The sequence below is a fragment of the Colias eurytheme genome, chromosome 29, assembly GCF_061535395.1.
Source record: "Colias eurytheme isolate Ceu_HAF_F1 chromosome 29, ilColEury1 Martin Lab GWU primary, whole genome shotgun sequence".
NCBI lineage: Eukaryota > Metazoa > Arthropoda > Insecta > Lepidoptera > Pieridae > Colias > Colias eurytheme.
The window spans coordinates 4,615,806-4,642,715 of record NC_143008.1 but is presented as its reverse complement, the minus strand read 5'-3'; the positions used below and the strand labels follow the sequence as shown (position 1 = coordinate 4,642,715).

General features: G+C 34.7%; 4 protein-coding genes across 4 annotated transcripts; 3 read left to right on the top strand and 1 right to left on the bottom strand.

Annotated features, from left to right (window-relative positions):
- The first annotated feature begins 618 nt into the window (after nucleotides 1–618).
- On the top strand, nucleotides 619–2,481 carry LOC149896223 (transcription initiation factor TFIID subunit 10-like). The gene is made up of 3 exons (XM_090118269.1): nucleotides 619–686; nucleotides 761–931; nucleotides 1,485–2,481. Exons 2-3 carry the CDS (start codon nucleotides 762–764, stop codon nucleotides 1,702–1,704), a joined length of 390 nt encoding a protein of 129 aa, XP_089974395.1. The 5' UTR covers nucleotides 619–686; nucleotide 761; the 3' UTR covers nucleotides 1,705–2,481.
- A 1,241-nt stretch (nucleotides 2,482–3,722) lies between these two features.
- LOC149896222 (uncharacterized) lies at nucleotides 3,723–5,125 on the top strand. Its single transcript, XM_090118325.1, has 3 exons — nucleotides 3,723–4,242; nucleotides 4,531–4,602; nucleotides 5,000–5,125. The coding sequence occupies exons 1-3, from the start codon at nucleotides 4,053–4,055 to the stop codon at nucleotides 5,092–5,094; spliced, it is 357 nt and encodes a 118-aa protein (XP_089974451.1). The 5' UTR covers nucleotides 3,723–4,052; the 3' UTR covers nucleotides 5,095–5,125.
- A 6-nt stretch (nucleotides 5,126–5,131) lies between these two features.
- LOC149896221 (uncharacterized) lies at nucleotides 5,132–7,883 on the bottom strand. The gene is made up of 2 exons (XM_090118323.1): nucleotides 6,276–7,883; nucleotides 5,132–5,929 (listed from the first exon to the last, which is right to left on the bottom strand). The coding sequence occupies exons 1-2, from the start codon at nucleotides 7,233–7,235 to the stop codon at nucleotides 5,435–5,437; spliced, it is 1,455 nt and encodes a 484-aa protein (XP_089974449.1). The 5' UTR covers nucleotides 7,236–7,883; the 3' UTR covers nucleotides 5,132–5,434.
- Nucleotides 7,884–9,860: 1,977 nt separating this feature from the next.
- On the top strand, nucleotides 9,861–26,149 carry LOC149896220 (phosphate carrier protein, mitochondrial-like). The gene is made up of 9 exons (XM_090118289.1): nucleotides 9,861–9,985; nucleotides 11,641–11,744; nucleotides 13,796–13,892; nucleotides 16,115–16,284; nucleotides 17,016–17,177; nucleotides 17,774–17,953; nucleotides 23,789–23,926; nucleotides 24,842–24,973; nucleotides 25,679–26,149. The coding sequence occupies exons 2-9, from the start codon at nucleotides 11,646–11,648 to the stop codon at nucleotides 25,769–25,771; spliced, it is 1,071 nt and encodes a 356-aa protein (XP_089974415.1). The 5' UTR covers nucleotides 9,861–9,985; nucleotides 11,641–11,645; the 3' UTR covers nucleotides 25,772–26,149.
- The last annotated feature ends 761 nt before the right edge of the window (nucleotides 26,150–26,910 follow it).

Genomic DNA, 26,910 nt, shown 5'->3' with positions numbered 1-26,910 from the left:
GGACCTTACACAACACATGGTATTACTGATGTATTCTGCGTTTCGTTTCGCACTAAGCGTGTTTGAATGTAATTAATTTTTCGTGGTTATCTGACTAAAAATGTATTCAATTACATTTTATATTTTATACAAGAGCTAAAATAATATTAAGTTGAGTAATATTTATGTCATAAAAGTAATATAGGAATGAATTTTTAATTTTGTAACTAATCAAAATGTGGTTATGAAATAATGGAACGTTATTCCGAAGTGTTATCATGTGAGAAAATATTGTTAAATGAAAATTGCTCAGTCATAACTTCTAAACTTTTATTTGAAAGTCGTAAATATTTTTATTTTACTCTTAAAAATAATAATAAAAAGTATATGTACTTATGTTAAAAATCGTAGTACGGTGTATTAAAATATGAGTTAATTTTGCACTTTTATACGCGTAGCGTATTCAAAAAATATATATTTATAATTATAATTTTAATAACATTATTTAATCAATTGGTTACACATTCAAAGGCTGATATTAAGTACTTAATTCCCTTTCCTAATTTTCATTATTAGATTGCATTTTGTTTCAATAAAGTACAAAAATGAAAAACATCTGAACATTGTCTATGATGGCACCAAACGTCATTTGACATCAATAAAACTCTTTAGTTTATTACCTACTTTCATCAACTGTGATCGCAAGGGTGAGCTTTTTATTTATAAATTACGTTTTGTTTATGTTTTTAATAATAGTTAGAATATAAATAATTTTCATTAGCATGCAGATGAGTCGTATGAACTCCCCGTCCGTCGGTATGGAGGAAGACAACGGCGTCGGGCATGCTTTGAGTGACTTCTTGTTACAACTAGATAATTATACTCCATCCATACCTGATTCAGTTGTCGCTTATTACCTGAATATGTCTGGCTTCGAATCTCAGGATCCCAGGTTAGTCATACGTTTAATAATGTGAAGTTATTTATAATATTTTCTTGGTATTTTTGTACATTTACATAAGCAAGTTTACGACAATGAACTGTTCACTTTTTGAGTATAGGAAATGTATTATTCTGTTCTTTACAATACGACAAGATCAAGGACGATACTAAATTTGAATGAAAATAGGTTTTATCTACTTCCTCATCCTTTTGATACTTTAAAAACTCTCAAAATACATAGGTAGTACTTTAAATATAGTAAAGAGAAGATGATAATCTGTTATGAAGAAACTATTAATATCTTTCTTATAAATGATTATGCTATATGTAGATGAACAAAAATCAAAATTAATAATAGTGTTATTTTTTTAGATTATCGTAGTTACAACACTAAAAATATTTAATCATAATTTTTTGTGTAAAAATATATGTCAGATTATTTTACACATAAAATTATAGTAAAATGATATAAGTATTAATGAAACAAACATTTCTTTCTAACCCACAACAATAACAACATAAAAGAATTATCAATTGCTAATCAAAAACAACTAAAATTACAGATTGATCCGTCTCATTGCGTTAGCCTCCCAGAAGTTCTTATCAGATATAGCGAATGACGCGTTACAGCATTGCAAAATGCGTACTTCAAGCCAGCTAGCACAGAGTTCGAAAAACCAAAAGGGGCCGAAAGAAAAGAAATATATCATGACAATGGAGGACTTAGTGCCAGCGTTACAAGAATATGGAATTATTGCGAAAAAACCACATTATTTTGTATGAGATATTTTTTATGGACTGAGTCTCAATACACAGGTTTTTGGTGGGCCAAGTACGGTTTCAATGTAATAGTTTAATTTAAAGTTACATTGGATATATGTGCGTTTATCCTATTGTTAAAAGTTATTAGTTTATAGGTGGTTGGGTTCTGATGTTTTTTTTTCACAAAATTTTTACTTTGGCAGGTAAAAAAGATGTATGTTATGCCTTCACACTGTTTTGTTGAACTAGATAACATCAAATTTTACTTTTATAAGACTAACTAATTATAAAATTAAGTGAGTACATACGATATTATAAAAAAAACTCTTAGCGACTAAAAATATTGAAGAGAAAGCAAGTAGAAAATACATTTGAAATATAATCTTTATTTAATAAATGACCCATGTATTTCTAACAATTTTATCTAACATGTCATATATGTCCTTATTCCCAGCCAGTTTACGCGGTGAATTGTACTGACTGGCAAATTCATATAATACCATAATTAACCATGGCTGGTTATTGCGAACATAATATGAATTTGCCAGTCAGTTCAATTCACGGCGTAAACTGTCTGGAAATACGAGGTCATAATACGGCTGCTGAATAAGACATCTAAATCTAACCATTTATAAAAAAAAACAAAAGCATAGTGATGATTGAGGAATAATGCGTACTTTTTTTAAAGAAACCTCGGCCGCGCATTTTAAAATTTTTGTATTTGTTTAGTTTTTATGTGACAAGTGTTATTTTAGTGAATTAAGATTATAATTAATAAATGGTATAGATATTCGTAAAGGTGTTTTTTATTTTTAACTGACCCAAAAACAACATTCATTTACTGAGTCATTTTTATTCTAGGTTACATGTTACTAAGGTACATGTAATAATAAATAATTTGGAAAATCCAAAAGCGCACGCCTCATAATTTTTTTTTAATAAATATTTATTAATTATTATTTTTGTTTATTTAATAACAATTAAACCACATCGAATCAGACCCTGAAAAATGAAAGGGTTCTATTCCTGAGCATACTCAAGCGTAAGAGAAAAAAAAAGACTCGATTAGTAAAGTATTTCGGTCGCTATCGTGTTAACAAGAAAAAGGATCCGCACATACAGACACACGGACGTCCAAGACAGAACTTTTTTAAACTGTTTTTTAACTAGTTTAAATAACAAAAATGACATCAAAAATATCATGAACGTTAAAAATAGTGTTTTTTCTTAATATGTGTGTGTATGTATTATCTTACAAGTGCAATGTATGATACATAAAGACATTTTAAGTTTGAAAAATCAGATGTTTTGCGCGAAGTGACAGTAGTACCCACCTCAACGCTTCGCTTATGAGGCGTGCAATAAATATTTGGGGACAATTTTTCACACACAGCACGATCTGATCCCATGCTAAGCTTTTGCTTGTGTTATGGAAACCAGATGGCTGATAAACATACATAATAATATATAATCCATACTTATACATATTATAAATGCGAAAGTAACTGTCTGTCTGTCTGTTACTCAATCATGCCTTAACTACTGAACCAATTTGCATGAAATTTGGTATAGAGATATTTTGATACCCGAGAAAGGACATAGGATAGGTTTTATCCCGGAAATCCTACGGGAACGGGTTTTTCTTTGAAAACGCAGGCGAAGCCGCGGGCGGAAAGCTAGTTTTAAATAAATATTTACATAGATAATTAACACTCAGACACAGAGCAAACATCTATGTTCATCACACAAATATTTGCCCCGGGTGGGAATCGAACCCACAATCAGTGGCTTGGAAGGCAGGGTCACTACCAACCAACAAACCGGTCAGTCAAATATGTTCTCCAATCTTTAGAAACATTAGTAAATTATTGCTGTTATATGACATCATGGTAACCCCCCTGATTTAAAGAAATAGGGCGGCCGTACACGGACCGCTTCAAGCAGTTGAGACCGACGGATTGAAGCCGCGACCGCGCGGTAAACTATAGACATACACTGCCGTACACGGACTGCTTGAGCAGTCGCGACCGCTTCAAGACGTCAATTCTGCGGTTTGTAGCGACAGCTCGAGCAGTCAACGACCGACCGCGTACGTCGCTCCGCAGTTCCGTGTACGGCCGGGCTTAATGTAACGTGAATTCTAAAAACACCACAAAAAAACGAAGCCACAATGTCCCGGTCCTAATAAAAGAATCTATAACATTCCTCTTTACCTCTATAAAAATTCTATCAAACTATAAACTCGTAGAACATGACCAAAAACTTCAAAATTGATTATACTGTCACAACATGCACCTCTTCTATACAAAATATTTTGTTCTGTATAAATTAATAATGAAAAGTTAATAAGAAAAGTGCTTAAATTAAATATGGCTACAAAACGCAAGCAAGGCCATGCTCATAATAGTACTATGTCCGCTCAAACCAAGAAATTCCTCCAGAAGATATGTTACAAGGAAACAGCTTCAGTTGACATGACGAAACATGGTTTTGCGAATGATAATCATCCTATACGAGTATTTATACAGCCTCTGAGGTCACAGTTGGAGAAGTTACATGGTTAGGTATTACTTAGATTTTGTACTAGCTGTGCTCCGCGGTTTCACCCACATTGCTCCGCTCCTGCTAGTCTTAGCGTGATGATATAAAGCCTATAGCCTTCCTGGATAAATGGGCTATCTTACACCGAAAGAATTTTTCAAATCGGACCAGTAGTTCCTGAGATTAGCGCGTTCAAACAAACTATTGAGCTTTATAATATTAGTATGACTATACTTGCTTTAAGACTTTAAAGTTTAAAGCAATCAAATGCTTTATAAATCAGAATTTTTCATTTTCATTTTTCAGATCAAGACTATAAAAAGAGTGATGACAAACCCTCAGATAAACCTTCCAAAAAGTTGACGTGGTCTGAAAAAGGTTATCAACTTTTATATTTTCCGAAAATAATAAATAAATAAAATATCTACTATTTTTCCGAACCTATAAAAATTCTTAGATTTGAATGCTAGTTAAATTTGTTCGTTGTCGTATCACGACCCAGTACATACTCTATAACTCGAATAAAAAAGGCGGCAACGGGGCACGGGCAAACTGAAAAAAAAAATCCGTTACATTTTATACTTAGTAGGTACATAGTTAGTTAAATATAAAATTATTTATCAAACAAATTTATTGCCTTTTTTGTAGGTAAGTATAACTTTTAAAATAGTAACTTCTAGATTTTTGATGCTGGAGACTTTTTTGTAGTCAGTCATTTAAAATATTTAAATATTATAGAATTGCACCATTTTATAATTAATTTCCTACCCTACAGATGTTGTAGAACATCAAACGAAGCCCGGGAAAAATATAAAGCTTAAAACTGTGTTTAAAACGCAACAAAAAACTTTGAAATGTGGAAAAAAATAAAACCTATACTTATCAGAAATTAAATGAACCGTCTTTTTTGTAAGAAAAACAATATCTAGGAATTGTGGTGCATTATTTTATTAAAACATGTTATGACATACAAATGGATGTTTTATTTTTCGTTATTATTAAAACCAAGATTAAGACACAAATATTCAGAATCATGAGTTTTATAGAGCTGCATAGCTTATATTTTGACTTTTTCTTTGCAAAAAAGTTTTTTTTCTATTTCCCACCAATTCAAGTTGACACAGATGCACTATACTATTATGTTTGAAACTGTTTTAATTTATAATTAAAATTTAGCCACTCGAAAACTAATTTACAAATTTAAATCTACTTATTGAAAATTTTGTTCATTACACATGCATGATCCCGTAATATTCCCAGAACAACTAAACTGTTCGAACGCAGGTGGATATCTACATGAACAAAATCTCTTGTTTCTCAAATTCGAAGCTGAGTGACTTACGTCAGTACCAGCCTCTTTCTTTTCTTTACTTTTTGGTCCTCCTTTTTGAATCTTTTTACTCTCCTTGCAAGAACATGTAGACGTTTTTTCCTCTAGCTGTGGTAACTTTTCTTGTATCTGTGTGGCATTTGGCATTATGCTGGTTATGCCGTGCGTGCAACCCGACCCGTTCGACATACACCCTTTAGCAGATAAATCAGGTGTGTTCTCTGTATTTTCATTGAATACGAAGCCTGGTCTATGAGCTCCACTCATACCTTTGGACAGAGGTGGTTTATTGTCCTTTCTTTGGTTGAGAGCCTTTGCGCAGCATGGAGGTGGATTGGAATCAGATGCCATTGGGTATCTAGGTGCTATGGTACTCTGAAATTTAAAGAATAACTTAATTATTCATATTTGGACAATGCCTTGTATAAAACCGCAGTTTTCTTGCAAACTAGGCTGCTATAGAAACCATGAGATAATGGATACTACAAATAACATCAGATATTCTGATACTGATTAAATATTTATCGATTCATCAACATGATCAAGAACAAGAGTCTGGTTATAGCCACGTTACCAACGACATAGCAAAATAAAAAAGACGCATAATATGAAGTACAAAATGCCACTAAGTTTAGGCACGTATAGGTTAGCGTCACGTAAAGGAAATTTATTGAATCAATTCACGTGTCAAATCTTTATTAAGATTATCAATTCAACTTACATCTTGAAATCTTCTTATGGGGTCAGGAGTGGAATCTTGGTAACGTCTAAACCCAGAATTATTTTGCGGGCTTGGTGTCCGTTCAGAATTGATTGTTCTTTGTGAATCCGAGAATCGTTGGTTTTTACAGCAGGAACTAGGTGGAAGGGAATAATGGGGTAGTGAAACATCTAATGTATCTGTATATTGAGGAGGCGGTCCTTGAAAATTATGGTGTCCAGGTGAATCTATCTGTTGGGAAGAAGGATTAACTGATTGATGAAATGTGTTTGTATCAGGATTTTTGGTCAATGGACGTTGTGGATTATGCGTTCCTGGATCAGATTCCAATGTTGTGTATGTAGCATTCCGCTCTCCTATAGGTACTTCTTTTTCTCTTCTAGGATATGCGTCAATTTGCTCTCTATAGCCAGTTCTTTCTTGCGCTCTTGTCATCTGTTGGTATGTACCATGAGGGTATGAGACAGACTCTTCTTCTTCGAAGTTTATATGCTGCTGATCAGTTTTTTCTACGTATCTCTGGCGATCATTTCTTACAGAGGTCTCTGGGTTATTAGGATACTGCGGTGGTTGTTCATTATATGTTGACGGTGTATACGGTACTTGTGCGTGTCTCTGTGCTCTATTATCGTTGTGAACTAATTGATCATGTTGAGGATCAGTTACTTCAGGTGGCGTGCAATTTCCCGGGCATATTTTGTGTTTATCAGCAGGTCTATTATGATTAGCTGCCATGTAATCTATGGAACTGTGACCGCTTACTGTGGGGCTTTCGGGACATTCGCAGATGTATTCGTGCCTTATGAAGGGTGCGTGATAATACGGTGGTGGGTAGAACATGTGATGGGGCAGATAAAAGTCTAGAGGTAGGTGCAGGCTGTCAACACATGGTCGTGGTGAAGATACAAATGCATGGGGGTATTTTCTGCCGCATTTCTTTCTATGACAGCGTGGTGGCATGAGGATCGAATTATCTGCATGTAGGTACCTGAAGGTACCATAGTTTTAACTGAAAATAATTAGCGGTTTTTATGGAATGTTCAGTAGAACGTGAAGTTGAAGCTGCTAAAGCCTAGTAAATTCATATCTGATAATTACTGGAATTTATGATATATACCTTTTAAATTTCATTTTGTAAATTTTAGTATATTTCTACCAGTATGTTTTGATTATTTATCAATCGATTATGACAACATTGATTGATGACAAATTGATAGAACTTAATCCGTGACCTAAACGTGCAAAAAGACGATAAATATTTACCTAAATATGCAATGTAAAAATATTAATTTATAATGATTAGAAAATAATACCTTCCCACATCAACGTAAAAAGAAAGAATATTTCTAATAATTAATAAATAAAATTAATTAAGTATGACGTATGTCCTCATTTGTTTAGCCTAATTTGTTTATGTTCATAATCAAGAAGAATTGTTAAAAATAATAAAAAAAAAACAAGACGAAAGTCAAATATGGTGACACTAGGGTGACACGCGAAAGGATTGCTGAAGAAAAGTTGTTTAAAAGAATATAAATTAATATTATGGTGCATCAATTATGTTTAACTTCTTATCAGCCAATAATGTTCCCACGCAAAGACCCGGGCGGCGGGCCTCCTATTGAGGGTAGGTATAATATTACCTTAGATGTCAAAAATTCTTTATGAAATATTATATAAGAGCGGCTGTACACGGGCAGCTCGAGCAGTTAACGGCCGGCGACGTTCATGGACTGCTCGAGCGGTCGGTCGTTAACTGCTCGAGTTGTCGCTATCAACCGCGCAGTTGACGGATTGAAGCGGCCGCGACTGCTTGAGCAGTGAATGAATTTCTATAGTTCATCGCGCGGGCGCGGCTTCAAGCCGTCGGTTTCAACTGCTTGAAGCGGTCCGTGTACGGGTGCCCTTATATTGCTTAAGAAATTCAGATGAAATAATTGTTTAGATAAATAACAAACTACCTAGGTACTTATTAGTGAAACCGAAAATCCTTTGAGAACGCTTGTATTATCATTTTTATCATACAACAATAATAAATTATAAATAACATTACAGCCTGTATGGATGTCCGTAAATCTAGCCAGAGAGATTTTCTATTGAGATTGGTATGATTGGGTGGCTGGGCAAGATGGAGTCGAGCAAGGTCCCGATGGGTGAATAATAACTTTAGCACATACTTTTGGGTGAGTCGTAATATTATTGATAAAACTTTTAGGGTGCCTTTTCACCACAGATGTGCCATTCATTCATGCACATAGCGTAGCACTGGTGGAAACGGTCTCAGCTGAGACATGTTTTTGTATCGAAGGATGCGTGCTATGGATGGGTGCTATGGATGCGTGCTACGTTCAGATCGCCTACTATTGATGCATAAATCGAGCTTCGCATCTTCCTCACACAGCTACTTTGCAGCGGCGCATCTTCATTGCACTGTGCACGTCTCACTCGCACCGCCAGCGCCATACTATTGGTGGAAACAGTCACATATAGTTTCATAGGCGCATAGCATAGCTGCATAGCACATCTCTGGTGGAAAAGCACCCTTATGCTATCATATTAAAACAATTAACAATACCTAGATGGTAATAACTAATAAAAAGAAATGGTAATACTTATGTATTGAAAAATATTTGCATAATATACAAAATTATTTGACGTGATCCGGAAAGAAAATTTCTAAATATCCAGTACATGTTATACAACTTTGCAACATACTAATTACATTTAACGTATATTAAACATCTTATGCCGCGGCCACACATTGGAGATATTTGCACCAACGTAACGTTTTGCGCCCAATGCACCAATGCACCAATCAGTACTTTGACACAATGTAGACATTGCGTCCAATCACTGTCCAATGCCCAATACTAACGCGCTCCGTGTCGGTTTTCGATACACGTTCAAAGGAGAGGGGAATGAAAGGGGAGTGCGCGGGGGCATCTTGGACACAACGCCGCGCTCGCGCCACACATATCGTCTCTGTCAGTCGCCTGAAGTGTGCATTTTTATCATCCACCATCGCCTTTTCTTTCGTTGATTACTTGTCTGATGCAGGTAATAAGCATATTATGTACCTAGTCCGTACGCGTAAGCCGCTAGTGCAAATAAATTATCGTCCATCGTCTTCGCTTCTCTGCATCTGCTACCACAGTTGGGACTGGCCCAATGAGCTAGTCTGTTTCCATTGATTGGTTACAAAGTTGACATTGAAGCCAATGTATAGTGCAGTAGTTTGATCATTTCAAATTATAGCCAATATTGGACGCAAAGTTGAATCCAATGTGAGGCCGCGGCTTTATAATTTTTAATTCGTAAGCGCCAGCCGCAAGAAGCTTATATTATATCCCTTTCACACCTAACTTGCCAAGCTAAGTGTGAAAGGGATAAAAAAACATACAGGCGTCATTCAAGGTCATATTTTCTTGTTAGAAGTTACATACTGAAATCTCCAGTGTATTAGATAATATAAGCTTCTTGGCCGGCCGGCAAAAAAAATTTCAAACGACCATAGCATGCTTTTATTAAAATTTATAATACGGTAACATTATTTTATCTAATCTGTGCAGCGTGCGCCGCTTGTCAATAGTTTCCACGTGATTATGTAACTTCCGATATGGCGCTGTCAGCGTCGCCGTCGTTTCCTTTTGTCACTGTGCTGCAAGCGCGGTGAGGTGTGTGTCCCATAGTTTCCACAGGATATAAGATATGTAAGTTATTTTTTTTTAATATTATTATTTATATACAGGCTAAGAACTCGTACACCCGCTAGTGTTACACATTTATCATTGCTATGTCATAAAATTATTGAAAATTCGTTTATAATTTACCTTACGTAACCTGATGGAATTATGTTTGCACGTGACCTTGTACTAATTATTAAATAATATTTAAAAAAGCGTATTCTGGATAATGCAGTATGTTCTACTTAATATAATTCGCCTTTTGGTAATATCCAAATTGTGACATAATGTAAAGTTTACGATGTTACCGAGAACCACCCAGTGCCGTTCAGTATTGATCAGAATTAGCCAGTTTCAATTTGAAAGTACATTCATTAACTACAATTTCAGTTTAAATTGTTGGTCCGAAAGCCGAAGCTATGACCGAATTCTTTTTAAACTGTTTTTTCGGATTTCTCATGTCACTTTTACAACTTTGACAGAGGATTCTTTTTTTGAACACTGCTTTTTGAAATTTTAAATTCTTTCTAGAACAATTTTGGAAATTGCTGCAAATCAAATCATTCGTTGATAAATTGGTTTATCTTAATTTAATTAAGCACTTAAGCATATTATACAATAATTATGTTTATTGTTAATTAGATATTGAAAATGGATAGGATTAGGATGCATTTTCCAGTAACTAAGCCATAGAAAACTAATTTTTTTATTAAATTTACATCAATCAAATATGTGTCAATAATACTGCAATGCACCACTATCTAAAGGCTTACTTATATCATAAAGATAAATTATATTTTGAGTGAACTGAATTGATTACTTACATTATTTAATAAGACGTATAACATACTTATAATAAAGTTTTTTTTTGTTTAAGTAATATAATTTTTAATAACATTGCAATATTTAAATACATATTTATTTTCAAAGTTTAAATAAAATAAGAAGCCATTACCTTTCTCAGATAAAAAATTTGCAAGTCATTTTAAATGAATATTTACTTTTCAAAATATTTTCATACAAACTTGGTTGAGTTACCAATTATTTCTTTGTACTATTTAGGCTTGATTTTTAATTTTGACTAGACAGGTCTCATCAGCTTTTTAATATTAGTATAGATATTATAAGAGACAAAAGCGTTAAATAAATAAGATGTTACATAGATATAAAATGCCCGATGATGAGAACTCATGCTTGAGGGTGTGGCCGGTTAGCAGAAGGTGTGTGACCACCACTGTTGGCGACAGCAGCGTGTCTGCGAACTGGTGGTGGTACCCTGTGACCAATAGATTATGAGATCTGAGGGCTTGTAACACTTTTTTTATCTAATTCGGTCAAGGCAAACGTTTCAAAATATGATGGCATACAGGTGAAAATTATTAGTTGTCAACAATTTTGACATGGAATAATAATAATTGGGGAGGGTTGGGCGAGTAGAGGCATCACAATAGTCGATAAGAGGTCCTAAATGTCTATGATCGGCTGTCATGGTAAACGTTATTCATAATAATCACCGTAATGGCGCAAACATCGACGATCACTTGTTGGGCCAACACTCTCGACTGTGGAGAGGACCCATTTAGATGTAGGTTTTCCAGAACTTCCATACAAGTGCATTTTGTATTAAGGACACTTAATTAGTAGAAAAGCATACTATAAGCTACATTTTCTGTTATTTTCAGTAACAATGTTCTCATCCTTAATGGAAACGGCGCGGAATTCGCCGTTCCGCGGCCCACTCTCACCGGCCAACTGCGAACCAGCCATCGCCGCACCTATGGAACAGGTAACTGAAATATGTTTTTTATTTTCACCGTGTAACTCAATTTACATTTTATTTTCATTCCTCCAGACTACACAGAGACAGACTACACAGTAAACGTCAGTTTACTTTGTCTAATTAAAAATCCGAATAACTATACCTATATTAATATTTTATACCTGGGGTCGTATTATGACCTCTTATTTCCAGACAGTTTACGCCGTGAATCAAACTGATTGGCAATATGAACGGTTATCAACCATGGCTGGTTATTGCGATCATAATATGAATTTGCCAGTCAGTTCAATTCACGGCGTAAACTGTCTGGAAATAAGAGGTCATAATATGGCCCAAGTATAAAATATTAATATAGGTAGGTAACTTTTGAATTTTATATTTTGAAATACTAAGGACTTTAAATACTTAGTTATAACTTATACATAATAATTAATAATCATTAGAAACTAATAACTTTGGTAAATTTTAATAATAAATCATAAAAGATATTTAGCCTTAAAAGAACCTATTTATTTTTATTATTTAGATGCCTCAAATATTACTTTATTCACATGATTGGCAATTTTTTGTAGAAACGTCTGTAAATTATCATATCTTTGATTTTTCTAAATAAACAGGGATAACATGAAAAAAAAAAATGATAAATGAAAAATATATTTATTTCATACACACAATTTTCAAAGACAGAAAATGGATGAGTCCTCTTAGTACAAAAACATGTGTCAGGAGGACCCGCTCTTCCTTAACTAAAGTTTACAAATATAATATGTGTGCAGATGTATGTGTGTGAGTGAGTGTGTGTGTGTGTGCGCGTGTGTGTGTTTGTGGGTATAACATGATTTTAAATATATAAAATAGAGATTACTTTTAAAACACCATATTAAAAAACATAAAGAAACCATAGCCCGATGATGAGAACTCATGCTTGAGGGTGTGGCCGGTTGGCAGAAGGTGTGTGACCACCACTGCTGGCGACAGCAGCGTGTCTGCGAACTGGTGGTGGTACCCTGTGACCAATAGATTATGAGATCTGAGGGCTTTTTATATATAATTTTATATTTTTGAAAGTCGTGTTGCATACTATAGAACTTTTACTATAGAACACATGAGCGGATTTTAATTTATGGTTTGTTGTATTTGTCACTTGGATTAGGATTAGCTGTTTATATATTATGTACAACTAGCTTTTCGCCCGCATTTTCAAAGAAAACCCACATAGTTCCCGTTTCCATGGGATTTCTGGGATAAAACCTATCCTATGTGTTAATCCAAGTTACCCTCTATATTTGTGCTAAGTTTTAATGTAATGGGTTCAGTTGTATTTGCGTGAAAGAGTAACAAACATACATACTCATACATCCATCCTTTCAACTTTCGTATTTATAATATTAGTAGGACATAGGATGTACAAAGTTATCAACCAGCAAAATAAGGATATTGAATATAAGGAGACCACCTAAATTTAATTGTGGACTGTTTTTCTAATACTCAATCATTCCAACGTTTATAAAAGTTATTATTATTTCGTTAAATATTAGTCAGTCTCAATTTCAAATTTGAAGAAAAACTTTGCCTCGAGGCCATTTACTATTTTCACTATGTGGAAAATTTTAATTAACCTTGATAAAATCGTCAATGAGTTACAGATTAAACATTTAAAAAAATATTTAGGCGGCAATTTTAAAATTGTTATTTTTTATACAGTGTTCATAGAACAGCATTCCTATGAGTTTGGTAGATGGCAGAAGACTGCAAACATTATATTTTTATAGTTTCTCACCCTGTTTCTGCGCCTGTAATTGATTCTTTATTAAAAACTTTATCTTCTCGATTTTACTAATCTAAGCGGAGACAAATCCAACGAAACAAATAGCATGAATATTATATAACGCTCTTTCATTTTAATTTTTTATTAACGTGGTGCAACTACACGACTTTTTTTTATAAAAATCTAAAATTTTTTGTGCATAATCCTATATGAAATGATATGTTAATATACATATCAAAGATCCCTGTAATTTTTTTTTACTATTTTTATTTATTTTTCCCAATTCAAGGGAGGTATGGCCGCCTCCGTAGCTCAGGGGGACTCGTGCGAGTTCGGATCGACCAAATACTTCGCGCTGTGCGGCTTGGGCGGTATCCTTTCTTGCGGTAAGTGCTTATTTATATATTAGCTGTTCCCCGCGGTTTCACCCGCATTGCTCCGCTCTTGTTGGTCTTAGCGTGATGATATGTAGCCTATAGCCTCCTCGATAAATGGGCTATCTAACACCGAAAGAATTTTTCAAATCGGACCAGTACTAATTCCCGAGATTCGCGCGTTCAAACAAACAAACTCAGCTTTATAATATTAGTCTTATTAATATTGTGCGCAGCCTTGAAGTTTTATTCTCAAGTCTCACGCGCCTAAAGAAGCCTTTGAGACCGGTGAGGATGCAGGTTCGAATCCGTACTCGGAAATTTGTTAAAATGACTGAAAAAAAAAATTGTATGGTCACACTTTTTCGAATATTATTATTGTATAATAATATTATTACGCAATGTAGTCAAGGTGATGTGGATGAAAATGGCGTCTCGCCAAGCCTTAGTAACACGCATTTGAAACTGGGCTAATTATTGTAGAAAAGTAAATAATAATGTTTTACATTCTTATTGTTATTATGCAAGTATATTTTAGAACTTAACTAGCTGTGTCACGCAGCGTCTCTCGTATAACCCGGAAAAGGTAGCCTATATTCAAGAGTTTGTTTGTTTGAACTCACTAATCTCAGGAACTACTGGTATAATTTGAAAAATTATTTCGATGTTAGATAGCCCATTTATCGAGGAAGTCTTTAGGCTATCATCACGCTAAGACCGACAGGAGCGTAGCACTGCGGACAAATCCGCGGGGCACAGCTAGTCCAGACAATAATCTATCTCTATCTCTGTACCTAATTTTATACAGATCGGATCAGCTGTTTGCTGTTTTTGGGCAAAACATTTTGACCTTTTCGATAAATGGACTATCTATTCATTTAAAAGTGAAATAATTTTTCAAATCGGACCCGTTATTCCTGAGATTAGCGCGTTCAAACAAACACTTCAGTTTTATTTATTAGTTTATAGACGAATTATATGAAAAGCCAATGTACTAAAATGTGTTACAGTATGCTTTATGATTACGCAATTGATAGATTAGATAAACTGACGACCTTGATATAGTAATATTCAAGTTCAAAGCGTAACGTAATAATCTACAGATTTTCGTATTTATTCCTTTACCTAAATGTTTATATTTATTTATACGTAAAAATAGAATTTTTTACATAAAATTTCTGTTCCGAATTTTCTGTATTTCTTATGGAATAAACTTTAAACTTCAACTCAAACATTTATGCAATTAGACTTCTTCTAGAAGCACTTTTGAATCGTCATTACATATTTTAACATTTACCACCGATTAGCAAAGCAGTATATAGATACTCTCCATAGGGAGAAGAACCGGCAAGAAACTCCATAGTGGCTCTTTTAAAATATCATGTCAGTACCTTTTTGCCGTTGAGCTATTACTCTCTCTTCTTCACGCTTTAACCGCTGAATCGATTTGGATGAAATTTCTTACCGAGATAGCTTGAAACATGAGAAAGGACTAGGATAGGTTCTATCCCGGAAATCCCACGGGGACGGACGATTTTTCTTTGACGACGCGGGTTTTCACCGCGGGTGGAAAGTAGTTAGCAGTATATTATATTCACTTTTTTTTACTACTAATTACACTTCTAAATATAGTTTATAACAATGAAATCTAAATCACTTACACGTGTATTTGATAATAAATATGCCAAAAGATGTCACTAAGAAATGAGTGTATCAAAATAAGTCGTCATGTCGTACGTGTATGACGTGTATTCCATCCACGTATCGCTTGGCTATATATATCGTTTAGAAATAAGATTTTAACGGGTTTTAAACGCGATTTAGTCATTATTTTACCGACGTTTAAATGCTATAAACTCAAACATTTATTTATTCAATTCTTATTCAATTAGACTTCGTCTAGAAGCACACAGACCGCCTCCTTGGTACAGTAGTTGACACGTGACTCGTGAGCGTAAAACTGAGAGGTCTTAGGTTCGATTCCCGGTAGGGACGAAAAAAAATGTCTCAGTCTGGCTGGGCATAGAAGGCTGATAACCTACTTGTCCCTTAAAAGAAAATCGATCAGTGAAACAGATGTATAATGCATCTGCCCCTTAGGCCTTACTCCACTTGGGGACACGGGACTTCACTTTTTAGAAGCACATTTGAATCGATGGAAAGAAAGAAAGAAAGAAACATTTATTAAAGCAGTATATAAAACGAAATATACTAAATATTCCCCCAAATTTCAGGTATAACCCACACAGCGGTGGTGCCCCTCGATCTGGTCAAGTGCCGTCTCCAAGTGGACCCCGACAAGTACAAGAATGTGGTCAACGGTTTCAAAGTGTCTGTACGGGAGGAGGGTATGCGTGGTCTGGCTAAGGGGTGGGCGCCTACATTCATTGGTTACTCGCTGCAGGTAAAAACATATATTTATACTTATTACTTACTAGCTGCTCCGCGCGGTTTCACCCCCGTGGCTCCACGCCTGTTGGTCGTAGCGTGATGATATATAGCCTATAACCTTCCTCGATAAATGAGCTATTTAACACCGAAAGAATTTTTCCAATCGGACCAGTAGTTCCCGAGATTAGCGCGTTCAAACAAACAAACTCTTCAGCTTTATAATATTAGTATAGATATGTACTAGGAAATGTGCTGTGCAGTCATTTTAGGCCCAATTAGGTGCAAATCTGGGAAATTCGAGATACCCTGTTATAGATTACCACGTAAAATCTTGTATTTTGGCATCCTAATACTCACTTAGATTGTCGCAAAAGGTCGCAACTTTTAAAATCAGGTGTCAGTTCACAAAAATCTGTTTTTCTCGTTTTATATGAATTGACTGATTAAAAAAAAATCAGGCCATTTTATTTTTTAAGCATATCTTTTGTATTTAAGTCAGTGACGACTCAAATCTATGAAAAAACGTCCATATCCTCCCCAAAAAAACCATTTATTTATAATAATTACTATTTATTTATCATACAGGGTCACTACAAGTTTATTTTTACTCAATGATTAAACAAAAATCAACCAATTGTTCCTACCGAAAGTCTGTGACGACACACTTTTATGAGAAAACCTTTACAAAACTCCCTTAAAAGTCACTTTTTTTGTTATATTTATTATTATGTATCTATCATACAGGGTCTCTGCAAATTCGGACTTTACGAAGTGTTCAAAGTGGCCTACTCAGGCATGTTAGACGAGGAAACAGCATACACATACAGAACTGGTGTTTACTTGGCTGCCTCTGCGTCTGCCGAGTTCTTTGCTGACATCGCCCTATCGCCATTGGAGGCCGCTAAGGTATTTACTAGCTGTGCTCCGCGGTTTTACCCGCAGTTCTGCTCCTGTTGGTCTCAGCGAGATGATAAGGCTATAGCCTTCCTCGATAAATGGGCTATCTAACACCGAAAGAATTTTTCAAATCGGTCCAGTAGTTGCCGAGATTAGCGTGTTCAAACAAACAAACAAACTCTTCAGCTTTACTAGATTACTTTTTTTAGATGATTAGAACTAGATTTTTCTTTGAAAACGCTGCCGTCTGCGTTCTAGAAAAACCTGCATAGTGTCCGTTCCTTTGGGGTTTTTTGGATACGTACCAAATTTCATTGTAATCAGTTCAGTAGTATTTGCGTGAAAGAGTAACAAACATCCATCCTGATAAACTTGCATTTATAATTCAAATTTCAAAATTATTTATTTCTTTCCTTTACATTAGGTCTTAAACAAATTTGTGATTGGAACACTCCTAGTAAGCAAATAAAATGCTTGTGTCAGGAGGTTCCGCTCTTCCTTAAAACTATTACAGAAACAGAAATATAATATTAGTAGGATATTTAAAAATAATATATATTTATATAATTTATATATAAAAATAATACATATCTATATAAAAACAGGTGCGAATCCAAACGATGCCCGGTTTCGCGTCGACATTACGCGAGGCGTGGCCCAAGATGGTCCAGAACGAGGGCTACGGGACATTCTACAAGGGCCTGGTGCCCTTATGGGGCAGACAGATCCCATACACCATGATGAAGTTCGCCTGCTTCGAGAAGACCCTCGAACTGTTGTATAAGGTAAAAAAAAAATAAAAAAAAAACACTGATTAATAAAATTTGTCTCATTTTAAATTTTAAAAGTTAACATTTGTAACTTACAAAAGTAAATTTTATTATTCTATAGGTGCAACGTAGTGATTGTTAAATAAAAGGTCCGAGAAAATATGATGAGCGGTTTTATTGAACAACGAACAACAATGAATAATAATGGCGCAATCGTACAAGTGTCAAAGAATCAAAGTGACAACAGATAATATATGAAATGAAAACTATTTATTATCTATGTTTATACTTCACATCTCCCTTTCTTTGTAAACAAACTAAACAACCATAACAAACCAAACTTTTTTTTTTTTTTTTTTTTTTTTTAAATATATGTATACACTATGAATGAACATTTTTATTTAAAGTATTAAATTTCTTTATTTTTACATATCCAGTAATTAAAAAATTATATCTATCATATGATTATATAACAAGATACATGGCAAAGCATTCAGTTCTAATTAACAATGTTAATGTAAATGATTACTGAACAAGTTCTTATAAAATTATAGTAAACAAGTTATAATTAACTGATACTTAATGTTAATGATTAAGATACATGAAATAGTACTACAGTACTTATTGTTTTTTAACAATATTAGAGATTGAGTTTATTAATAGGTTTTATAGGTCTACCATATCTTGAGACTTGTGGTGCAGTCGCTGGTTGTGTCACCATATTAGAACTCTGTGTATTATTAGAGCTAAGCATCTCTCGCATCTCTGATGGATGTGTAGTTGTTGGGGTTGTTGCAGGAACACCCGGTGATTGAGTTTGAGCTGGCATCTGTTGTACTACTGGTTCTTCTGTGTATTTAGTTTCAGGTACAGCTATTCTGTTGCTGGGAATATCAGCTTGTGTCTTGTGCAAATGACTTAAGTTTCTTCGTAAAATTTGTCCTTTATCTGTTTGTATAATAACAGATCTTGGTAGATTTTTGGGCTTCTCTATTACTCTCGCCCCTTCCCAGTGTTGGTGAGCTACCTTGTGTCTGATTTTATCATTAATTTCCAAATTTACTGGTCTTGTAGTATGTTTATTACTGTAATTGGCCTGTTTCTCTCTTAATGTCTGTAGTTCAGTTGTGACTCCTTGTATGATTTTTGGTTTTAAATATTTGTCACTTACAGGTATTGGTGATCTTGTAATTCTGCTGAAAAGTCGTTGGTTAGGTGAGCCTAATAGGTCATTTCTAGGTGTATTTCTCCAGTTCAGTAACGCAAGCTGCACGTCTGACTTGTCAATGCTGCATTTTTTTAGTATGTTTTTTGCTGTTTGAACTGCTCTTTCAGCAAGTCCATTACCTTGATGGTGATGTGGACTAGATGTGACATGGTTAAATCTCCATTCTTTTTGAAAGGTCTTAAATTCTCTAGACATATATTGTGTTCCATTGTCAGTTTGTAACTCTTCTGGTATACCATGGGTAGAAAACCATCTTTTAAGTTGTTCAATCACTTCATATGACGACTGGCTTTTTAGCTCTTGAAAATCAATATATCCAGAGTAGCTGTCACATATAACAAGGTAAGTTTTTCCTTTTAATTCAAATAAATCTGAAGCAATTATTTGCCATGGAAGTGTAGGAAGCTTTTTAACTAAGACTGTGTCTTTAATGTTATCTCTTTGTGTTTGTTCGCAGACGGTGCACCCTTTAACTAGCTTTATGATATCATTATATTGTCCTTTCCAATAAAGAAATTGTCGAGCTCTTCTCAAACAGCTGTGTATACCAAGATGTCCTTGATGAATATTTTTTAACATTTTAGGGATTTGTGATGCCGGAACAACAATCTTATCACCTTTGAATATAATTCCTTTCAGATAGCTCAATTCTTCTTTAAAGTTAAAATAGTGTTGTAGTTCTGTAGGTAGTTCTTTCATGGTTTCAGGAAATCCTTGCTTTATAGTCTTCATTAGTAACTGTAAATGTTGATCTTCTTTAGTAGCCTTAATTAATTCTTCTTTAGCATCTAGAGACATAGGTAGTATAACTGCGATTTTTAAGTTTTCTTCTGGATCATATCTCAAGTTAGACGCATCACAGTCTCGACTAAGGAAGTCTGCTAATGGAATTTCAGTTCCCTTTTTGAATAATACCTTGGGTGAGTATGGTGCTAAGTTAAACATTATTCGTTGAAGTCTTGCGGGGGCTGATTGTATGTTTTTCTTAAATATTGTCTCTAGTGGTTTATGGTCGGATTCTACTGTCAGTTGTTTACCATAAACATATTCATGAAATTTCTTACATCCAAACAGTATGGCGAGCGCTTCTTTTTCTATCTGTGGATAATTCTGTTCAGATTTGGTCAATGCTCTTGCTCCATAGGCTACTGGTTGTCCTTCTTGGAGAAGTGCAGCTCCGAGATTTTTTGAGCTTGCATCTACAGACAATGTTACAGGTTTGTTGACATCATATAGTCTCAATACTGGGGGATTTTGAAGCACTTGTTTTATTTTATCAAGAGCTTTTTCATGATGAATTTCCCATGTAAAGCTTGTATTCTTGTGTAACAGGTCTCTAAGTGGATTTGTCAAATCCGACATGTTAGGGATAAATTTATTGAGATATGTAATCATTCCTAACAGTCTCTGTAACTCGGTTTTATTTGTAGGTTTTTACATTGCCTGAATAGCTTCTACTTTGCCTGGGTCTGCTTCTAAACCTTTAGCTGAAATAATGTGTCCCAGAAATTTTATCTTGGTTGCTTCAAAGATGCACTTGTCTTTGTTAAGTTTGAAGCCAGATTTCTTTAATATTTCAATGACTTTGTCAACAGTTTTGCGTAGTTCTTCTTTAGTTTTTGCATGTATAAAAATATCATCGATCGATACTCTCACATTTTTTATATTACTGAGTAGATTTGTTAATATTTCTTGGAATATTTCTGGTGCTGATGAAACTCCAAATGGAAGTCTCTTGAAAGAATATCTTCCCCATGGGGTAGCGAATGTTAATATTTTCTGTGTTCTTTCTGATAGTCTAATTTGCCAGAACCCCTTTGTGCAGTCTAATAATGCAAAGAATTTAGAACCTTGAATATCAGCTGAAATTTCTTCTATAGTTGTGAGTGGAAAGTGACGTCTGAGGATATTTTTATTGACATCTGATGGATCTATACAGATTCTTATTTTGTCCTTTTGTCTGACAACTACCATAGGACTCACAGCAGGAGTTGGCTCCGTTTCTGGTTTTATGACATCTAACTTTACCATCCTGTCAAGTTCTTGCTTAACTTCGGCTCTTATAGCATGGGGTACTCTTCTTGACGGTTTAATCTCAAGCTTTGGGTTCTCAATTAGGTCAATATCATACACATAATCTTTATAACAGCCTAATCCTTCAAATATATTATCAGTATATTGGCTCACCTTCAATGTTTTGACTCTTGCGACAAGTCCTAATTTTTCACAGGTCTCAAGTCCTAGGATTGGAGAAACTTTTTCTTCAACTACTTTGAATATTATTTTTGTTTCTTCATTCTTTAATTTACATAGTAGCTCTGTTTCACCTAGAACTGCCATCTTGTCTTCTGTGTAGCTTATTAAATTTTTTGTTCGGCTTGGTTTCAAAATTGCCTTTGTTTTGTTCATCAAGTGTCTTGGTAACACATTGCACTCTGCTCCTGTGTCTAGTTTGACTGTAATCCTTAAATTGCCAACTTGTAATTTTTCTGTCCAGTTTTTCTTTTCTCCAGACCTTATAGCGGATATGTACACTTCATCTTCGGATTGAGAGCTTTCTTCTACTGCGTTTACTCTATTTTTCTGTTTGTAATTATTATGTTTCATTTTTGTGCGACACATATTAGCAAAATGACCCTGTTTGGAACATTTGGTACAAGATTTGTTAAAAGCTGGGCACTCTCTACTTTTATGGTTAGTACCACATCTTCGGCAGTCAAAAGTCTTGTTTTCGTTAGATCTTTTATTTTTCACAGCAAAAACTTTATTTTTACTATCAAATTCATCTAATTGTTTAGATGCTTGTTCACTAGTTTTGCAGATCGTTATTGCTTTTGTCAAGTCCAAATTTTCTTCCGTTAGTAATTTTTCTCTAACCTGATTTGATCTAATTCCAAAAACGATTTTATCCTTTATCATTTCATCCAGTAAGTTGTTAAATTCGCATTTACTTGCTTGAGTTTTTATTTTGATTAAAAATTCATTAAATACTTCGTCCTCGTTTTGTTCGATCTTAAAGAATACATATCGTTCAAAAGATATGTTCTTTTTCGGCGCGAAATATTCTTTGAATTTATTTTTAATGATTTCAATATCATTTTTTTCCGCGTCGACAAGGTTAAAACTGTTAAATATTTCGATGGCGTCTGGGCCTATGACCGCCATAAAAGTTGCTGCCTGGATTGCGGCTGGTTTTTTGTCTAATTGTATTGCTGTGGCATACCAGTCAAATTGTTGCACCCACCTTGTCCAACACGTTGACTTGTCGGCGTCAATTAATTGTAGGTTAGCTGGCGGCTTTATTCCAGCCACTGCGTCGGATGTCGTCATTTCACAGCTTTCTCATATATTTTCTTATTACATACTTTACAACCGCTTCTGACACCATGCAACGTAGTGATTGTTAAATAAAAGGTCCGAGAAAATATGATGAGCGGTTTTATTGAACAACGAACAACAATGAATAATAATGGCGCAATCGTACAAGTGTCAAAGAATCAAAGTGACAACAGATAATATATGAAATGAAAACTATTTATTATCTATGTTTATACTTCACAATAGGTATCTTACACCTAAATGTGTATATGTCGTGGCCATATCGTAGATTTGCTCATTTCATGAAATGGCCAACATAGTTTGATCAGATCGTTAAATCGTCAACGTTTCACGATTTGGTCATCGACATTTGGCTAGATCGTATAAAATATCTTAGAGAGTCCATAAAACATTAAAAAATTCAGAATATTTTAAGAACTTGTTTATAGTCATTTAAGTTAGTGCCGCGGTAGCGCCGGCGAATACCAGAAGCGAATCGCTTTCTAAAAACAAACAAAAATGGTCGACACATATACATTATCTACTACTAATGAAAAAAAATCTATATGAATTTGCCAGTCAGTTCAGTTCACGGCGTAAACTGACTGGGAATATGAGGTCATAATATGGCCCATGTTTTTTAAAAATTAATTTTTTATCGTTTTCCACAGTACGTAGTGCCCAAGCCACGATACAAAATTATAGTTAATAATTTTCGCATAGATGCATTATATAAATTGACTAGCCGCTCCGCGCGGTTTCACCCCCGTAGCTCCTCTCCTGTTGGTCGTAGCGTGATGAAATATAGCCTATAGCCTTCCTCGATAAATGGGCTATCTAACACCGAAAGAATTTTTTAAATCGGACCAACAAACAAACAAACTCTTCAGCTTTATAATATTAGTATACAGTAGAACTCCAATTATCCGAACTCCGACTATCCGAATCGCCGATTATCCGAATCACAAAAAATTGTCCAAAAAAGTCTAAGTGCGCTATTATTCTTCCCCTAACAAGAATATGGAGAGGATGATGATGATAAAGATGCGTTGTCGCTAGAGGAAATAAGAAAAATGGTTGCGAAAATATTTAAAACATGTGAAAATTTCATGTTTCTTTCATTTAATTCAATAAAAAAATAGTGCTATTGCACTATTTACTCAAAACGTAGCTTTTATTCACTCCAATGGCAATTTTTTTTTAAATCTAATTATCCGAATATTTGATTATCCGAATGGGTCCCGGTCCCCATTAATTCGGATAATTGGAGTTCTACTGTAGATAATTTTACCATATTTCCGCAGTATGTAGTGCCAAAGCCCCGCGACCAATGCAGTAAGGGTGAACAACTGGTTGTGACCTTCGCAGCGGGTTACATTGCTGGTGTGTTCTGCGCTATCGTCTCACACCCAGCGGACACTGTCGTATCTAAGCTTAACCAGGTGAGAGATAAATAAATAATTAAAAAAATCGAGTGCCACACGTCTTTTTTTAATAATTAATTATTAAAAAAAGACGTGTGGCACTCGAGGACTGCCGCGGTAAAGCTATTGCATGCTATGCCTTCAAGCCACACCTCCGTGCCCGTCGGAGTGGGGAGCGTGAGGTTTTTTCGTTACGGAATTTCTCGATTCGGTCCCCGCGCTCAAGGCCCGCGATAGAAGCTATGCAATAGCTTAAAAATCTTTATTGTCACAATAATACAGGTGAAAATAATGAATCATTCGGCTTTCGAACTTGTTTAATACTGTGTCTCAGGAGCCAAAATAAATATATATTTCAGCGTTTCGCTTGTGTTATGGAAAGCAAATGGCTGATAAACATACATAATATATAATTTTAAATACATATATACTTCACTTTCACGACATTGTATAAAATAAAAAACATAGTAGCTGTCCCTTTCCCTAAAACTATGCAACGGATTTTGATTTGAATGGGTATTTTAAAGTGAAAATTCTTTAGGCGTTTGTTTCAAAATCTGTTGCGTAGTTTTGAAGATATAAGCATAGGGATGGATCTAACTCAACTCAACTCAAACATTCATTTATTCAATTAGAATACTATTTAGTAGCACTTTCGAAACGTCATTACATAGTATTTTTAACATTTACCACCGATTCGGAAAGCACTATCTATGGAGAAAAATCGGCAAGAAACTCCATAGTTGCTCTTTTAAAATCATGTCAATATTACATAATATGTAACTTATATCTAACTACATAATATATCATAATATTCCAAAGAACTGTCCTGTGGAAAATCTTTGTTACTTTGTAGTGAAGATATATTAAAAAGTATAAATATAATACCCATATACATACAACTCCTTCTAATATAATATTAAATAATTTCAGGACAAGACGGCCACAGTTGGCTCGATCATCGGCAAGCTGGGCATGGCCGGAGTGTGGAAGGGTCTCGGCCCCAGGATTGTGATGATCGGTACACTGACTGCTCTGCAGTGGTTCATCTATGATGCGGTCAAGGTAATTATTACTAATAATATATAAATTAATAAAGCCATTATTTTCGCAAAAAAATAGACATACATAAACATAAAATTTAAAGATTACTTAAAACTAACAACAAAATTTCACTGTTAAATATCCCTAATTTCGGTCAGACAGTCAATTAACCCCTTGACCACCGAGCGGCCCGATCGGTCTACGACACAATAGATTTTCTAATGTGTCTGTGATTCCAGGGGCTGAGGCATTAATAATAATAAAAAAATATTTTTTGAGCACTAGCTGCCCTGCGGATTTACGCACAGTGCTTAGCTCCTGTTGGTCTTAGCGTGATGATATATAGCCTGGCCGGCCTTACTAATAAAAAATTAAACAATGGATAAATTTCTACCATTTTCTACCGTAGCTGTGTCCTGCTCTTGCTCACATGAAACGTCAATCATAAAAACAAGACAGGTTATTGCAACAACTAATCCATTGCATAGCGAATGGGTAACATTTTATTAGTAAGACCGTTGATTTTTTGTTTTAAATCTGCATCTCAATCAAAATTTGAATTCTATATAAGCAATAGACAGACGTATAGACTATGATTAATCAAAATAACCAATTGTTCCTACCGATGTAAAATGTGGACACGAAAATTTATGAGTTGTCAAATGTCACACGTGTCACATTTGCCGCCATTTTGTCGTGTTTTAACTTTTTTTAATTTTTGCACAGGTATGGCTCAGGATGCCCAGACCACCTCCGGCCGAGATGCCAGAGTCTATGCGCAAAAGGCTCGAAGCCGAGGAAGCCGCGAAATCAAAATAAACACTTAAAAACACCTTAGGCGATATTTATTTGACCTTTTTATGTATGGCGTTCAAATTCCACTGCCAATTTTTGTTGGTGACTCATTTCGTGTTTTCAATACGGCAGAGTACAGATGTATAGAAATTTTTAAATGTCACACGCCATTTTAATTATGTCAAATAGTAATTTGTAGTTAATGGTTAGGAGTCGAGTATTGAGCCGCATGGCGTCTACACCACTATATATTATGTATTATTGTGATCCATGAGTATGAAATCGTGTAATTTATTTTTCATTTAAATAAAAAAATATTTTTATTTATTTTTTTTTTTCATTTTTTGTTTCACCATTGTTTACCGTGTAACCAAAGTTGACAGTTAATAAATATTAGAAGTATTGGTTTGTTTTATTGTATTGATGCAGAGCTGTAGAAAGTTTAATATTTATTTAAAACTAACTTAACGCCCGCGACTTTGCCAGCGTTTTCAAAGAAAACCCCACATAGTTCCTGTTCTCGTGTGATTTCCGGGATAGAACCTATAAGTAAATAAATAAATAAATATTTCGGGACAATTTTCACACACGGCACGATCTGATCCCATACTAAGCTTTCGCTTGTGTTTAATGGAAACCAGATGGCTGATAAACATACGTAATTTTAACATTTTTATGTAACACCCAGACACAGCACAAACATCTATGTTCATCACACAAATATTTGCCTCGGGTGGGAATCGAACCCACGACCTCTGGCTTGGCAGGCAGGGCCACTACCAACTGGCCAAGTACTATGTGTTTATCCAAGTTATCCTCTATGTGTGTGTGTCTCTAATTGTTATCCTACAATGAATGTATATTCATCCTCACAAACGTTGCATTTATAATATTAGTAGGATAAACTATGATTATATTAATGTCAACCAAAGAGAGGCATAATATATGAATTTCCGCACGCGGGTTCATCCGCTTTGCAGAAAACATAATAATATCATCGAGATAGTATGTACTACTAATATTACATAGTACGAAGTACATACTATCTCGATGAATAATATATACTAAATAAAACCTTCCTCAAGAACCATTCTTAACAAAAGCCTCGTCAAAATCTGTTGCTTAATTTCAAAGATCAAAGCAAACAGATTCCGGGTCAAAAT

What these genes read in the sequence shown, in the direction of transcription:
- LOC149896220 (XM_090118289.1), top strand. Translation starts at nt 11,646, where the DNA reads ATGTTCTCATCCTTAATGGAAACGGCGCGGAATTCGCCGTTCCGCGGC. An exon ending in CGCCATTGGAGGCCGCTAAG is followed by an intron (nt 17,178 to 17,773) that starts GTATTTACTAGC and finishes ATATAAAAACAG; the next exon opens with GTGCGAATCCAAACGATGCC. An exon ending in TCATCTATGATGCGGTCAAG is followed by an intron (nt 24,974 to 25,678) that starts GTAATTATTACT and finishes ATTTTTGCACAG; the next exon opens with GTATGGCTCAGGATGCCCAG.
- LOC149896222 (XM_090118325.1), top strand. Translation starts at nt 4,053, where the DNA reads ATGGCTACAAAACGCAAGCAAGGCCATGCTCATAATAGTACTATGTCC. An exon ending in ACAGTTGGAGAAGTTACATG is followed by an intron (nt 4,243 to 4,530) that starts GTTAGGTATTAC and finishes TTCATTTTTCAG; the next exon opens with ATCAAGACTATAAAAAGAGT. An exon ending in GTTGACGTGGTCTGAAAAAG is followed by an intron (nt 4,603 to 4,999) that starts GTTATCAACTTT and finishes CCTACCCTACAG; the next exon opens with ATGTTGTAGAACATCAAACG.
- LOC149896223 (XM_090118269.1), top strand. Translation starts at nt 762, where the DNA reads ATGCAGATGAGTCGTATGAACTCCCCGTCCGTCGGTATGGAGGAAGAC. An exon ending in TTCGAATCTCAGGATCCCAG is followed by an intron (nt 932 to 1,484) that starts GTTAGTCATACG and finishes CTAAAATTACAG; the next exon opens with ATTGATCCGTCTCATTGCGT.
- LOC149896221 (XM_090118323.1), bottom strand. Translation starts at nt 7,235, where the DNA reads ATGCCACCACGCTGTCATAGAAAGAAATGCGGCAGAAAATACCCCCAT. An exon ending in CCATAAGAAGATTTCAAGAT is followed by an intron (nt 5,930 to 6,275) that starts GTAAGTTGAATT and finishes TTTAAATTTCAG; the next exon opens with AGTACCATAGCACCTAGATA.